Source organism: Moschus berezovskii, chromosome 4 (genome assembly GCF_049115385.1).
Source record: "Moschus berezovskii isolate FMDL1 chromosome 4, NW_MosBer_1.0, whole genome shotgun sequence".
Lineage (NCBI taxonomy): Eukaryota > Metazoa > Chordata > Mammalia > Artiodactyla > Moschidae > Moschus > Moschus berezovskii.
The window spans coordinates 20418567-20435992 of NC_142463.1; the positions used below are offsets into that span (position 1 = coordinate 20418567).

Sequence of the window (17426 nt, forward strand, 5' to 3'; positions counted from 1 at the left end):
CATGCATTCGTGTTCTGTTCACTAGTTGTCTCCTTTATCTTCTTGCTGCTCCTGGTCCATCTCCACCTACATCCTTGAGGACGTTGATCAGTTCTAATTCATTTTAGATCCGCACCACTTAGCTTGGCCTGGCACACAATTTCATGAATGGAAGAATGAAAGAATCAATGAATCGTCCGCGGCTACCACAGGCGCGTCGGGGCCCCGCCCCCTTCCGCTCTCCGCCCCCTCCCTCACACACCACGCGGTGGGGCCAAGGGCGGGTCTCTCGCGACCGTTCGCTGGCGCGTGCGCGGGAGACGGCGCGCGGCCGGAGGTGGCGGGCGGGCTCCCGGTGCGCGCGCGCGCGAGGAGAAGGGAGGGGCGGGGCCCGGCCAGAGGCAGGCGGGCGGGCCGGCGGGCGGCTGGCTGTGGAGCCGGCGGCGGCGGCGGCGGCGGGTGACCAGCCTAGCGTGTGCCGGGTGGGACAGGACGAGGCTGCGGCGATGCTGCCGCCTGCGTAAGGAGCGCCGAGGAGGCCGCGGCCCTTGAGGCCCCAGAAAGCGCGGAGGAGCTGCGGGCTGGGGTCGGTGGCTTCGGGTGCCCGCCGGGCCATGGTGGCCGCGGGAGGTGGTTGGCGCGGCAGCGCTGCGGCCCGGGGCTGTGCGGGGCCGGGACAGTCGCGGCGCTGACGCCCGCAGGGCCCAGCCGCAGATATGAAGCGGAGCCGCTGCCGCGATCGACCGCAGCCGCCGCCGCCGCCGCTGCCGCCGGCAGCCGGCCGGGAGGATGGGGCTCAGCGGGCGGCGGAGCTGCCCCAGCCCCAGCCTCTGCCCCTGCCCCTGCCCCCGCGCCGGCGAGCGCCGCCCGGGAGGCAGCGACTGGAGGAGCGGACCGGGCCCGCAGGGCCCGAAGTCAGGGAGCAGGTAGGGCTGGCCGGGATCTCGGAGGGAAAGGATGGGGAGGGGGAGCCTGAATGGGACCGATGGGGGAGGGCTATCTCGGGCGGGAAGATTTGGGCTGGGGGAGTTGAAGGGGTGGGGACTGAACTGAAGTTGGGCAGGAGGAATGGGAGGTCTGGAGAGGCAGAAAAATGGGGAGTGGAGAAATGAAGTATTAGCCTGGGATTGAATGGGAAATGAGAGAGTAGGGATGAAAAATGGGCGTTTGAGGTAAAGGGTTCTGGAGGAAAAGAGGGGACGCCGGAATGTGGGCTGGGAGTGAATGAAGTGCAAAGAATAGGCTTACTAAAGGGGTATGGAGGAATTATCCAGAGGGGCAAAAAGTGTAAGGTAGGGACAGTCAGTGTGATATAGGAAATGTTATCTTATTTTCTCGAGGTTGCCTTGACAGTTGTGAAAAAATGTCATTCCTAAGCTTTCTCTGGTTTGGCCATCCTTATAGTCTGTTAAAGTTCTCTCCAGTAATGATCCATTTCACGAGAAAGCACTTTTTAAAACATGTGCTTTGGGGATGCATGTGTGCAATCCCAAGGCAGTACTGTGAGCAGAGAATTCATAAATTGAGTCTCTGCCTTATAGGAGTTTACCACTGAAAATATCTTAGTGGGAAAACATAGAAATGCAAAACGTTCGTGGAGTTTCTGAATGGACAGGATGTGTTTATATATTAATTTAGTAATCAAGTGTGGGTTATTTAGAAGTAGGGGATAAAGGTCAGTTTTATCAGGGAGGAGAAGTTGTCATTAGTAGCTGTAGGAAGTTCAGTGAGTACGTGCATGGTCCTTGATCTTGTGGGATTTACAGAAAAATGTACTGTAGTAATGGTCTCCAGTGACAGCTTCCCTTTTGCACATACTATTCAAGACCCTACTGACTTAATCTTTGGAGATTTGAAGGGTCCTGTTAGGTCTCCTGCCTAACAGGAGACCTTTCCCGTATGTTAAATAATTATTTTCCATAGACATCATTATTATATAGTCTCAGTGATGCACATGTTAGCACTTGGACTTTCCCCCGCTGCTGGTTTTTTATCTTGTATTCTCCACCCAGTGCTGAGTGGACTGTGCTATTGCTGTCTTTGCCTTTACTTTCAGGGCGCTGAGCGTTGTCCTCTTACTGTAATTTTCTCTCTCAACCTTGTCTTTTATATTCTCTGCAGTTCCTATTCAAAACATTTTAAAATGTACTTAAAACCCAGGTCCTTTCCTGACTCAGTTTACCTGGTCCAATTTACCTTATCCAGTGCTTCACTGAAGAGTTCAAGGTTACTTGATTTCTTCCCCTTTATCTCAGGATTTCTGTGTTCACTCATCCTTTTAAATCTCAAAGAAGGAAGTATTTATCCTCTTCCAGGCTAATTTCTCTATGTTTTTTATTTCATTCCCTCTTATCTTCTGTACACCCTGTTGTCTTATACCTCAAATAAAAACAAAGCAACAGGATTTCCCTGAGTTTTGTAACCTGCTTAAGCTACTTTGTAATCTCATTTTTGCTAACCAGCAACCTTCTTGAAAAATGAGTTTATATTCAGGAGTCTGAGAAAACTCCAGGAGATGGTGAAGGACAGAGAAGCCTGGTGTGCTGCAGTCCATGGGGTTGCAAAAAGTTGGACACAATTGAGTGACTGAACAGCAACAGTTCACTGTCTCAGCTTCTTCACCTTGTATACATTCCTCGTATATTTGGCTTTTACACATAAACTCTTCCCAAACTGATGTCTTCAAGGTAAGGTAAGGTAAGGTAAGGTCGCTCAGTCATGTCCGACTCTGCGACCCCACGGACCGTAGCCTACCAGGGTTTTCCATCCATGGGATTTTCCAGGCAAGAGTACTGGAGTGGGTTGCCATTTCCTTCTCCAAGGTCATCAGTAACTTGTATGTTTGTTTATTTACTTTTTAATTGTGATGTGACTACAGAGTGCAAATCAAAGGTTCATTCAGCCCATGAATTTTTACAGAATGAATACACCTATGTGTCCACTCCTCAGATAAAGATGTAGAACATTTTCAGTATCCTAGAATGTGCCTTTGTGTTTTCTCCCAGGTATTACCCATCTCTAGAGGTAACCACTCACCCAACCTCTATCACCATGGATTAGTGTTGCCTCTTCTGAACTTCATATAAATTAAATCATTCAGCTAAAATCTTTTATGACTGTACTCTTTCATTCAGCTATGTCTGTAAGATTTATCTATGTTTTTTCTTTTAGAAAAATCTTGTTCTTTTTCACTGCTGTATAGTTTTCCCTTGTGTAAATGTACCATGATAGATGCTAAAACTTCCTTTTTTTAAGTTGAAAAATAGTGTGTGGCTATTTGTGAAAAGTTTTCATTGTGAAAGAATTATATGGAAAGATTTGCAGCAATCCTGGGGACCTTAAAATGACTAAATCTGATAACCTCCCTCTTCTCTGACCTCTGTGAACTATTGGTCACTCTTGACCATGTGTTTCTTTTGATGTTTTCTTCTCTTTTGTCGTAATGTCTTTTCTACTCCTGTTTCTCTGACTGCTTCTTGGGTCTGTTTTTCTGTTTTCTGTCGCTGTCCTCAGTATGTTCCTTGAGGATACGTTTCCTCTCTGTCCTTAGTTTTTTTATTTTTCTTTTTTCTGGTCCTGCTGAGGCTTGGATCTTAGTTTCCTGGCCAGGGAGTCCTAACCACTGAACCAACAGAGAATTCCCAGCTTTTTTCTTTTATCCTTTGTTTTTAAAATTTTATTTATTTACTCACTTTTGGTTGTGTTGTGCTGGGTCTTTGTTGCTGCTCAGGCTTTTTTCCAGTTGCTGGGAGTGGGGATTACTTCATAGTTGCCGAGCACGGGCTTCTCATTGCGGTGGTTTATCTTGTTGCAGAGCACAGGCTCCAGGGTACATGGGCTTCAGTAGTTGCAGCTTATGGGCTCTAGAGCATGTGGTCTTCATTAGTTGTGACGTGAAGGCTCAGTAGTTGCGAGTGCTGGATCAGTAGTTGTGGCACACTGGCTTAGTTTCCCTTTGACACGAGTCGAATCCATGCCTCTTGCATTAGCAAGTGGATTCTTAACCACTGGACCACCAGGGAAGTCCACAGGTTTTTTTCTTAATTGTATTTTGTTTTTTAACAGGCTTACCCTATTCATGGCAAGTACTTAGGATATGGAGTAGGGTCTGTGTGCTATGCTTAGTAGCTCAGTTGTGTCCGATTCTTTGTGACCCCATGGGGATTCTCCGGGCAAGAATACTGGAGTGGGTTGCTATGCTCTTCTTCAAGGGATCTTCCCAACCCAAGGATCAAACCCAGTTCTTCACATTGCAGGCAGATTCTTTACCAACTGAGCCAAAGGGTCTGTGGTTCCCTTTTTTCATGACATTGTGTCACAGAACCTCCTTGTAAAGTTATCTGAGTCTCTAGGCCTGACCTCTTTTCTTAGCTCTATATTTCCATTTCTAGCCTTAACATTTCTACCTTAGACTCTCAGCATTTGTGATCTTAACATTTATGGTTTTCATAATTTGATAGTGTCCTTGAAATTCCATGACTTGAAATTATTTGTTGAAAACTTAAACAATTTCAATTTTGGGTGTTATGAGGTGGGATGGATTATTCCATTCATTCAGGGAGTAAAAACCAGGCTGATCAGAAATGACTTTGTTCTTCATTTCTCCTGACATGGAATAATGCAGTTATACCATGCTGGTATTTAGGAATAATTTCTGAACAGGATGCAGAACTTGAATCTCTGGATTAGTGGCTTACTGTATCATTGAAATATTGATAGATTCCATTATTCTCTTTTGAAATGTGCTTCTCCCTGTGTCTTTCCTTTCTCTAGTCCTCAAACTTGAAATTATATCCGTGGTCTTTGTCTTTTCGCTCTTCCTTGACCCCCTTATCCAGATTCTGCTGATTCTGTCTTCATGATATCTTTCAAATCTTTGTGCTGTCATCACCTTAATTTACACCATTTACAAACTTTTGTCTTGGATGTTGTAATATCTTAACTGTGTTTACTCTGTTTTTAACCTTTTAATCTCTAATTTATACTGTATTCTAATAAAGAAGATTGGAACTCCTTGCCTGTCTGAGTTGCAAATAAGTATTTTTAAATGATCAATTCATTGCTTAATCTTCAGAAACTTTCATTAGCTTTTTAATACCATAGAATAAAGTTTGAAGACCTTGGCATTCAAGGTCTACTTGAAACATCACTTTTTATTAGAATCAGTTAGAGGCCCCTTCTCTTGGTTCCCAATACTTTGCTTTGTATCCATTGTAGCATACATTACTGAAATAGCTTATCTCTCTTGTTAGCAAGTTCTTTGAGGCCCAGACTCTTTCATTTACTATTGTATACCTAGGGCCTAGTATGGTATTTGAAACATAGTTATTATTCTGAATACTTATTAGAAACATGGATGTGTGCTAGCACTTGAAACGTATCCTGAGCAATATTCGAATTGGTTGTCAGTCTCTCATCAGAGAAAAAACTCCTTAGAGACTGTCTTAATCATCACTGTACCAGCCTTTAGTGTTTTAACTGGTACATAATGGGCACTCAGTAAGTATTTGTTTCCTCTTTTGGCACTTTCATATTTTTATTTTAATTAGTTATCTATCTGAAAAACTTTCTTTTCAGTCTTTGCCCATTGAAATGCTACTTAAGCTTCCAGGCCTAACTCATGCCACAGAAACTGTTCTGTGAAGTTGCTTTTCTATGATTGGGCTCTCATAAATAGCACTTCTGTCCTTCTGTATTCATTTTATATTATTTCACATCTGCTTTTAAGTTGTAAATTATTGAGGGTGGGAACTATATCATCATTATATATACCATAATACGTAATCAAGGCCTTTATCACAATAGACACAATAATTATTTACTAACTGAATGAACAGGAAATGATTCAAATATTTTGAATTTGGGTGAGTTGAGTAATAATGGTAGTAAGAGAGAAATAGGTAAATAAAGAAAATGAGACATTTTTGAAGATGGAGGAAGATGGAGTTCAATTTTACTTTCTAGAATTCTCTCAGCACCATTAAGGAATTTTCAAAATTTTTTCATGAAAATCATTATCCAGCACTGTAATGTTATTGTTTAGTCAAAGTGAAGTGAAAGTCACTCAGTTGTGTCTGATTCTTTGCGACCCCATGGACTGTATACTGTATAGTCCATGGAATTCTCCAGGCCAGAATACTGGAGTGTGTAGCCTTTCCCTTCTCTGGGGGATTTTCCAAACCCAAGGATCAAACCCAGGTCTCCTGCATTGCAGGCAGATTCTTCACCAGCTGAGCCACAAGGGAAGCCCAGGAATACTGGAGTGGGTCGCCTATCCCTTCTCCAGCGGATCTTCCCGAACCAGGGATTGAACTGGGGTCTCCTGCAATGCAGACGAATTCTTTACCAACTGAGCTATCAGGGAAGCCCAAAAGCACAGGGCAGAAAACACACAGAGGGAAAACTCCATATATTTTGTAGGAAACTGTAATTGATTTGCTATTGTTGGAATTTGAACTTGGAGGCATAGATGATGAGTTTAGAGCCTAAAAGAGCCTAGATGGTAGAAGATCTTTCAGTTCAGTTCAGTTCAGTCGCTCAGTCGTGTCCAACTCTCCGCGACCCCATGAATCACAGCACGCCAGGCCTCCCTGTCCATCACCAACTCCTGGAGTTCACTCAAACTCATGTCCACAGAGTCGGTGATGCCATCCAGCCATCTCATTCTCTGTCGTCCCCTTCTCCTCCCGCCCCCAACCTTTCCCAGCATCAGAGTCTTTTCCAGTGAGTCAACTCGTCGCATGAGGTGGCCAAAGTATTGGAGTTTCAGCTTTAGCATCAGTCCTTCCAATGAACACCCAGGATTGATCTCCTTTAGAAGGCAATGGCAAGCCACTCCAGTACTCTTGCCTAGAAAATCGCATGGACAGAGGAGCCTGGTGGGCTGCAGTCCATGGGGTCGCTATGAGTCAGACATGACTGAGCGACTTCACTTTCACTTTTCACTTTCACACATTGGAGAAGGAAATGGCAACCCACTCCAGTGTTCTTGCCTGGAGAATCCCAGGGATGGCGGAGCCTGGTCGGCTGCCGTCTATGGGGTCACATGGAGTCGGACACGACTGAAGTGACTTAGCAGCAGTAGCAGCAGCAGCAGAATGGACTGGTTGGATCTGCTTAAAAAGAGTAAAGTTAGGGGAGTAGGATTGTCTTACTAGTTTTTTAACCTGGGTTACTCTGGCAGCTGTGTGGAGGATACAGTGTAGGACATGGTGATTAAGACATGGGCATTTGAGAATTTTTCTGAGTTTTCCCAGGGGCTTTACAGGTGGCATAGTAGTAAAGACTCTGCCTGCCAATGCTGGCAGATGCTGGTTTGATCCTTGGATTGGGAAGATCCCTGAGAAGGAAATGGCAACTCACTCCAGTATTCTTGCCTGGGAAATTCCATTGACAGAGGAGCCTGACAGGCTATATCAGACGTGATTGAGCAGGTACTCATGCTAAGTTTTCAATGGAAGGTGTGTGCTTAGTTGCTCAGTCATTTCCAACTCTTTGTGACCCCATGGAGTATAGCCCGCTAGGTTCCTCTGTTCTTGGAATTCTCCAGGCAAGAATACTGAGGTGGGTGATCATTCCCTTCTCCAGGGGATCTTCTTGACCCAGAGATCAAATCTGAGTCTCCTGCATTGCAGGTGGATCCTTTATCATTTGAGCCATTGGGGTGCTAGTGATAAAGAACTCGCTTGTCAATGGAGGAGACATAAGAGACTCGGGTTTGATCCTTGGGTCAGGAAGATCTCCTTGAGGAGGGCATGGCAACCCATTCTAGTATTCAGTATTCTTGCTTAGAGAATCCCATGGACAGAGGAACCTGGGAGGCTATTGTCCATAGGATCACAAAGAGCTGGACACGACTGAAGTGACTTAGCACGCACCTACTCCATTCTGACCTCTGGAATGACAATGAGTTTTCAATACAGAGTGTTTGTTAACTCTTTCCTCCCATCTTGTGCTGAAGTAATGTAAGTAAGGGCCAATCGTGAAAACCTGTTACCTTTGGAAGATTTGATTTCATCAAAGGTCCTGGGATCAGAGAGCCTGGGATGTTTGAAGGAGGTTGGACAGTTTTCCCTGTTGGGTGTAGGATACATCTCCTTACAGATTTTTCCCGTGTTTGTTTTACTGGATGTGTCTTAGGCTAAGATCAGCTTAAAAGTTTTTTCCACCCCAGTTACTTGCGGTGACCTATGATTAGGACTGTCAGAGGCAGCTTCATACTGCAAATGCCTCCTTCATTGCTGGTCTTAGTTACTACGTGGTTCTTTGCTAAATTTGCTACCTAGCTTTGTACTTTTTGGTAAAACCCCCATGGTACCTTGGTAATTATCTTTTTTATCAGCAGGTATTGGTTGTTTTTCTTCTCCTATATACGTACTTGGGGTTCCAAAGAGGTTTGAAAACCAGGTTGTTGGGTCAAGGGCTAGCCCTGGGGGTGGAGGAAAAAGTCCTCAGGGAGAGCAGAGACTAGGCGCCCTTCGGAGTCAGGACTTAAACATGATGCACTGTTAGTCTGATATAGTTGGCCGCCTTTTTGTTTCAGTGTTGTACCTCATCGTCAACTCCCAAACTCTTTTCTCTGCACTATAGCCATATATACAGTGGTAATGTAAAAGTGAAAGTCGCTCAGTTGTGTCCGACTCTTTGCGACCCCATGGACTGTACAGGCCATGGAATTCTCCAGGCTAAAATACTGGAGTGGATAGCCGTTTGTTTCTCCAGGGGATCTTCCCAACCCAGGGATGGAACCCAGGTCTCCCACATTGCAGGCAGATTCTTTACCAACTGAGCCAACAGTGAAGACCCTATATAAAGTGGAAATATAGTAAATAATTGATGGGAAAAATTGATATCAACCTGAGCTTCCTGCTTCCATGTTCACTGGGCATATTTCATCTTTACCAATAATAGTTACACTTCTAAAATCTTAGTTTAGAACTTACCACACTCTGACCTTCATATCATCTTCTGTTTCTGTAGCTCGCATTCATTCATCTCCAAAAATTGTTCAAACTCTTTGTAACCTCTGGTCTGTTGATTTTTGGTTTTCCTAAATCATCTTTTCATTGTTGGTCACCTCATGCCTCTACTTTCCTCCTTGTCCAACTAAATATTTCATGAAGTGAAGTGAAGTCGCTTAGTCATGTCCGACTCTTTGTGACCCCATGAACTGTAGCCCACCAGGCTCCTTTGTCTGTGGGATTCTCCAGGCAAGAATACTAGAGTGGGTTGCCATTTCCTTCTCCAGGAGATCTTCCCAACCCAGGGATCGAACCCAGGTCTCCCGCATTGCAGGCAGACACTTTAACTTCTGAGTCAAATGGGCTATCATAATTATTCCTATGTGTGTACCTTCAGTACCTTCTGTCATACCTGTCATACTTGAGAAAATCCCAGCTGTGATTAAACCGACTCTGTCTATGGTACACTTGTATCAGATAATAAAAGAAATAAGTAAAATATGTAGTGTGCTATAGGGTGATAAATACTATGAAGAAAATAAAGCAGGAAAGGGGGATATAGAGTGATGGGAGATTTTATGGCTTTAAATAGCATTATCATGAAAGACATCTCTTTGGAATGAGATGTTTGAGTAAAGACCTGAAGGATGTAAGAAACAGGCATTTCAATTCTGAGGGAAGAGTATACTTGGTAGAGGTAGAAAGCTCCTTGGGCTGGAAGCATACCTTTAGCTCTAAAATTTTGTTTGAGGAACACCAAGGAGCCCAAGTTTGGCTGGAGTAGAGTGAGTAAGAGGAAGAGTAGTAGGTGAGGTCAAAAGGGAAAGATGGGGAGAGGAGGGCTGAATTGTGGAGAGTTTCAGATGGGTAAGTGTCTTACAGGGTGAGGTTTTTGGCTTTTGTGCTGAAGGAGAGGAAAAGCCATTGGAGAATTTTGAGCAGAGGAATCTCGTGATCTGACATTCATTGTAATCCCGTCTGTTTGACTACTCTAAGGAGCATTGACTGAATGGGTATGTGGAAGCAGAGACTCAAGAGACTCTTGCAGTTATTCAGGCAAATGAACAAGGGATATGAAATAATTGTCTGTGAATGAGAGAGTGCTTTTCTTTAGAACAAAACCACTTGAAAGAGTTGTCTGTATCTTCTTTCATTTCTTCTGCTCTTACTGTTTCTTGAACCCTTTCCAGTCAAATCAGGCCTTAGTCTCCTGATTCCACTGCAGCACTTATGTCAGGGTCATCACTGGTCAAATCCAGTGGCCAGTTTTCAGTATTCATCTCACTCAACCTGTTGCTTTTGACATGGTTGATCATTCCATCATTTGGCTCCTGGGACCATGCTCTCTTGGTTTTCTTCCAGTCTCACCAGTGCTTCAGAGAACTTAGTATTTAATTTGCTTCTGCAATCTGTTCTCTCTCCTGATGTAATCTCATTAGATTGTATTAGTTTGCATTTCAGCTGTATGCTGTTGATTCCCACGTTTTTCCCTCTAGTCTTGACTTTCCTCTAACTCCTTTTTTCAGTTGTGAGTGTAACATTTCTATTTGGGTAGCTAATAGACCTTTCAAACTTAATGTGTCCAAAGTTGAAGCCTGTTTTTATTTCCTTTTCTGCTTCTCCCTCTGTCTTTCCCATGTCAATAAATGGCACTATCATTCAAGCTATGACAAACCTAGACAGAGTATTAAAAAGCAGAGACAACACTTTGCTGACAAAGGAACATATACTCAAAGCTTTGGTTTTTCTAGTAGTCATGAACAGATGTGAGAATTGGGCCATAAAGAAGGCTGAGTGCTGAAGAATAGATACTTCCGAACTGTGGTGTTGGAGAAGACTCTTGAGAAACTGTTGGACTGCAAGATCAAACCAGTCCATCCGAAAGGAAATCAGTCCTGAATATTCCTTGGAAGGACTGATGCTGAAGCTCCATTACTTTGGCCACCTGATGTGAAGAACTGACTCACTGGAAAAGATCATGATGCTGGGAAAGATTGAGGGCAGGAGGAGGAGGATTGTCCAGAGGGTAAGATGGTTGGATGGCATCATCAACTCAATGGACATGAGTTTGAGCAAACTCTGGGAGATGGTGATGGACAGGGAAGCCTGGCATGCTGCAGTCTGTGGGGTTGCAAAGAGTCGGACACGACTGAACGACTAAACGACAAAATCATTCACTCAGAGCAAAATATGGAAGTTGTTTTTGATTCTTTTCTAAACCTCATATCCCATCAGTTCTGGTTGGTGCAGTATCACTAGTCTAATTTTAGCCTCTTTCATCTTCCATCTGGATTACTATAAAAGTCTCCTAACCTGTCTTCCTGATTCTATTCTTCTGCCCTCCCCCCCAACTATGATAATGATAATTTGTACACAGCAAGAGCAATATCATCCTGTAAAGCAAAATTTGTCACCCTTTCTACTCAAAAGTGGCTTTCCATCACAGTTAATCACAGTTGAAGGTGCTTGCTTTGTCCTGTAAGTGCCTTCGTGGCCTGCCTCTAGGCCTTCTCAGACCTGGTTTCCTTCTCTTCCTCTTGTTGCTGTGCTCTAGTCACAGTGGCTGCCTTGATGGTCTCCAGATATATTAAGCATGCTCCTGCCTGAGGACATTTTAAAAATTATTTGAGGACTTCTATACTTGGTAGTATTCTCTACCTGAGGTGTTCTTTCTCTGGATATGTTTATATGACTGGCTTCCTCATTTCATTTAGGTCTCTGTTCAGATATCACCTCCTCAAAGAGGCCTTCCTTGACCAGCTTTTTTAAAGTAGCACTCTTAGTCACTCCTGTCCCCTCTTTTTATTATGTCCTTTATTCACCTGTGACTGTCACATGTTTGTTATTTATTGTCATTCTCACACATTAGAATATATGCTTCACACACATTAGAATATATGCTTCACACAGTAGAATATATGAATTTGAATTGGTTTTTCCTTACTGCTGTATCTCCACTTTCTGGACATGTATATTGGAGATACTAAAGAAATACTTCTTGAGTGAATGTATAGTGATTAAGTCATTGTCTGAACTTAGATTCCAACTCTGTGACCTGATGCAAGTTACTTAAATTCTTTAAGCCTTAATCACCCCATGTGTATGTAGTGGAGATAATTTCATTATTAGGATTTAATAAGTTAATCCATGTAAAACACTTATTACAAAGGCTGATACCAATTAGTGCTCAATAATTGTTAATTATTATATTTTTAGGATACATGCATAGAATGTGTAAATATAGGGTTCATATTTTGCAGTTTTCTTATCTGGTTTCAGGAAGAAATAGAAAAAGGTATGTCTTGACCTTTGATTTGTTGGCATTGTTGAACTGTCCTTTTATTTTGTTCAACTTGAAAAAGCGGCTTTAATTTGTATATTTTTTCCTTTTAGCCCACTAGGCTCCTCTATGGGGATTCTCGAGGTAAGAATACTGGAGTGGGTAGCCTATCCCTTCTCCAGGGGATCTTCCCCACCCAGAATCAAACTGGGGTCTCCTGCAGGCGGATTCTTTACAACCTGAGCTACCAGGGAAGCCTTTAGGGAAACTTCTATGAATTTCTAAGTAACTGGTTTAGAATGTGTTTGTTATAGTCTCCCTAGGCTTTCGAATATATTTAATAGCAAATATGGGCCAAGGAAACCACATTTTAAAATTCTGTGATATTGTTTTAGTTGTATACCAATTTTAATGTAATGTCTACCCTTCTTACCAGGGTGAACCTGGTAGCAGAGGTACAAATCCTTTAACCATCAATTTGTTGGGAGATTAATAAGCCACATAGCTTCTCTGCCTATATTTCAGCAAAACAGGGGTAATATAGATGTAGGGATACTTTTTTTTAATTTTATATAAATTATTTATTATATGTATACTTTTGCTGTCTAACCTTGTTCCACTCAGCATTGTTTTTGAGAATTATATGTCACAGATCAGAACCCTTTTTCTGTTAAGGGCAATATAATAAATATTTTAGGCTTTGTCATACTGTTTGTTTCACAACTACATACTCAACTATACTGTTGTAGCATGATAGCATCCCTAAGACAATATGCCAGTGAATGAACTTATCTATATTTTAATAGACTTTATATAGAGACATTGAAATTAGAATTTTATGTAATTTCCATATTTGTCATATTGAGAATACTATTTTACAAAATCTTGTTCTATTGATTTGTTTTCCAACTATTTCCAAAGAAATGTAAAAATTTCTTTTAGCTCCCTGGGTAAACTAAGGAGACTGTGGGTAGGTCATGGCCTACCAGCTGAAGTTTACTTACCTTGATCTATGTTATCTTAACACATTTAGATTAATTTCATCAATTTTAAACTGCTACATAGCATTCTTTTGAAAGGATAATTTGTAATATGTAAACTTTTTTTAAAAAATTGGACTTCCTGGTGGCTCAGATGGTAAAGAATCTGCCTGCAATGCGGGAGACCTGGGTTTTATCACTGGGTTGGGAAGATCCCCTTAAGGAGGGCATGACAACCCACTCCACTATGCTCACCTGGAGAATCCCCATGGACAGAGGAGCCTGGCAGGCTACAGTCCATGGGGTCACAAAGAGTCTGATATGACTGAGTGACTAAGCACAGCACAGCAAACATTTTGTTATAATGGACCATTAGGTGATTTCCATTTTCCAGTGCTACGCTAAATATTCTTATACTTATTTCCTTGTGCACATGTGCAGGAGTTTCTCTTACAGGGTATTGTTGCCAGGTTGCTTTTTTCAGTGTTTGTACCTGTATGTGCTTTGACCACTGATGTTTCACTGTGTCCTTGAGAACTCTTGGTGTTATCACTTTTTGTTAATTTTCTAGATTTAGATGGCATCTCAGTGCTCTAAATACATTTTCCTGATTATTAGCAAGGTTGAGAATCTCTTCACAGATTTAGTATTTACTTGGAAGTTTTGTTTTCTGTGACTTCCTTAGTTATGAACTTTGTTTTTCTCATAAACTGTTTCTTTTTTTCTTATTGTTTTTTTTTAATTGTCATTTAAAAATAGAATATAGTGAAGAAGTATTGTATGGAAAGAGCAAATTAGCCAAGATAGCAGTGATGAGTGGAGAAGGCAGTGGCACCCCACTCCAGTACTCTTGCCTGGAAGATCCCATGGATGGAGGAGCCTGGTAGGTTGCAGTCCCTGGGGTCGCTAAGGGTCAGACATGACTGAGTGACTTCACTTTCACTTTTCACTTTCACACATTGGAGAAGGAAATGGCAACCCACTCCAGTGTTCCTGCCTGGAGAATCCCAGGGACGGGGGAGCCTGGTGGGCTGCCGTCTGTGGGGTCGCACAGAGTCGGACACGACTGAAGTGACTTAGCAGCAGCAGCAGCAGCAGTAGTGATGAGACTCTCTCTTCCACGGCTTCTCCTCGCTCTCGCCCCACGTTTTGTAAATACATGGTTATGTAACAGCTGAGGTCACTTACAGCACTGCACATGCACTTCACAACATACCCTGTTGGCCACAGGCCACCTTTGTTCTGTAAACATATATAAGCCCCACCTGAAAAGCCCTTGAGGCTGCATTATGTCTGCATCTGCTAGGTCAACGATAAGAGAATATAGTGTGTCTGCCTTATGGCTGCTGCGCTAGCCTGGAGAGAATAAACATGTCTGCAGTTCCTTGAGTTTTCTTCCAGCTTCCCCACTTGTGCCTTGCTTACCCAGGGTTCAGCAAACAGTGAGATACAGGGAGATAAATATACTTTAGGTTTGAATTGTCTTAATAGCTTCAGTTCAGTTCAGTCGCTCAGTCATGTCCAACTCTTTGCGACCCCATGAATCACAGCAAGCCAGGCCTCCCTGTCCATCACCAACTCCTGGAGTTCACTCAAACTCATGTCCATCGAGTCTGTGATGCCATCCAGCCATCTCATTCTCTGTCGTCCCCGTCTCCTCCCACCCCCATTCCCTCCCAGCATCAGAGTCTTTTCCAGTGAGTCAACTCGTTGCATGAGGTGGCCAAAGTATTGGAGTTTCAGCCCCAGCATCAGTCCTTCCAGTGAACACCCAGGATTGATCTCCTTTAGAATGGACTGGTTGGATCTCCTTGCAGTCAGGAAAATATTCAGAATTTTCCCATTAATTGTGTTCGTAGCTGTGGACTTTTCATAGATTCTCTTTTCTGGGTTGAAAAAAATACTTTTTTATTCCAAGATACTTAATAGCTTAGTAGGTTTGAATTTGAAATGGGGATAGCAATGTCTGTTTAACCATGTTGTTCTTACAGTTATAAATTGCCTAGTGAGTATTGGAGCTCACTAAATGTTTGTTTCTCTGTTTTTTATTGTGTTTGTTCTTTGTCACTACTGTAACCTTATGCGTAGCAAAATATTCCTTTTGTAGCAGACCACTTGTTTTGTGAATTTTCTTCTTTCTTTCCTCCTCCTTTTTTTCTTTTTTACTATTTAACTTGTTTATTGTCAAATATAACAAGTACAGAAAATCAGTCAAAAACAAAAGGATAATTTAGTGAATTATAAAATGAACACCATTAATCAAGCAGAATTTTACCAGCCATTCAAGAAACTCTTCTCGCTGTGCCCCTCCCAATCATAGTTCCTGTCTCTCTACAAAAGTAATCAGTATTCTGACTTAGGGCTTCCCTGGTAGTTCAGATGGTAAAGAATCTGCCTGCAGTGCAGGAGACCTGGGTTCAGTCCCTGGGTTGCGAAGATCCCCTGGAGGAGGGCATGGCAACCCACTCCAGTATTCTTGCCTGAAGAATCCCCATGGACAGAGGAGCCTGGTGGGCTACAGTCCATAGGGTTACAAAGAGTCAGACACAACTGAGTGACTAGACATAGCACAGCACATTCTGACTTAAGCATTTCTTTGTATTTCTCTTTAAGGTTGCATCTAAGACATTACAGTTTAGTCTTGCCCATTTTTAAAAACTTGATGTGTTTATCTCTTTTAATCTATTCGTTTTCCTTTCATCTCTTCTTTGAAGTCTGTATGTTGAAAAGCCTTGGAACATTTGACCTGTTGTTTCCCATAGTCTAGATTCATAGTTATGGTGCATTTCAAACTGTTTCAGATTTCTTTGTAGTGCCTGCAAGTTACAGCTGGATAGAGAGGCTTAATCAGTCCAGGTTCAATTCCTTTGGCAAGATTTTGGGTGGTAGTGTGTTCTTCCAATAGAATGCACACAATGTCTGCTTTTTGCTCTTTGATTGGGGGTCCCCTGTACATAATGAATTGCATCTTTCTTACTGATTTGAATATTTTCTCTTTGTTGTTGGCTTCAACAGTTGGTAATGATATGTTTTGACTCAAATTCTATTTGAGTTTAACCTACTTGAGGTTCATTGAACTTCTGCATATGTAGGCTCACGTCTCATCAAATTTGGGAAGTTTTTGGCAGTTATTTCTTCAGGTATTCTTCCCATTTCTCTCTTCTTCTTCTGGGATTCCCTTAATGCGTATATTGTTTCTTTTGAAGATGAACCCCTTATATCTTAGGCTTTCTTCACTTTATTCAGTTTTTTTCTTTTTGTTTGTCAGACTAGATAGCTTTAATTGTCTTGTCCTCGAGATTGCTGTTTATGTCTTTGCTTTCTCAAATTTGCCATTGAACCCCCTACTGAACTTTTTGTTTATTTATTGGTTTTCTTTCTAGAATTTCTATTTGATTCCCTTTTATAATTTGTCTTTTTGTTGATAGTCTTGTTTTGTTCATACATTGTTTTCCTGATTTTAATTCTTTGCAAATGTTTCCTTTAGTGATAGGAGCTTATTTAAGACAATAGATTTCAAGTTTACTGCAAAGTGGAATACTGGGCTTCCTCAGGGATGTTTTCTGTTAATGTAATTTGACTCTTTTGAGTGGACCACACTTTTTATTTCTTTATACACCTTGTGTTTTATTTTTGTTGTTGTTGTTGAAAAGTAGAGATTTGAATATTGGCAGCTCAGGAATATAGTGTTTCCCCTTTCCCCAGGTTTTGCAATTTTTGAATATTGAAGGCTGTAGTTGTTCATTTGTCTAGTGAGTTTTCCCAGCCTGTTTTGTAGAAATTGTATTTCTTGCTGTGTGTGATACTGAAGTCTCTGTTCCTTAGCTTGTATTTTGATTAAGATTTTCTGGATTGCCAGGAGCTAAGCAAACAAACAGAGGCTCAGAGGTTACAGCGTCTGCCTCCAATGCGGGAGACCCGGGTTCGATCCCTAGGTTGGGAAGATCCCCTGGAGAAGGAAATGGTAACCCACTCCAGTATTCTTGCCTGGAGAATCCCATGGATGGAGAAGCCTGGTAGGCTACAGTCCACGGGGTCGCAAAGAGTCCGACATGACTGAGCAACTGAACGGAAGCAAACAAACAAACATACAATCAATATGTTTGTTTTACAAACATACAAACAATCTGGTCTTTGCAGATTGACTTTTTGACTCCTTCGACTCTTAGCCAGACTTGTGCTGAGTCCAGGATCAGCTTGAGATGAAAGCTTAAAATCTTTTCAGTC

General features: G+C 42.4%; 1 protein-coding gene across 4 annotated transcripts in view; it reads left to right on the forward strand.

Moving 5' to 3' along the window:
• Positions 1-369: 369 nt before the first annotated feature.
• The window catches only part of MAST2 (microtubule associated serine/threonine kinase 2), a 217028-nt gene continuing 199971 nt past the window's right edge, over positions 370-17426 (forward strand). For all 4 annotated transcript variants that reach the window (XM_055404056.2, XM_055404057.2, XM_055404058.2 and 1 more), the window contains exon 1: positions 370-905. In XM_055404056.2, the coding sequence (XP_055260031.2) occupies positions 696-905 (210 nt within the window). In that variant the 5' untranslated portion in view covers positions 370-695. The remainder of the gene's footprint in view (positions 906-17426) is intronic.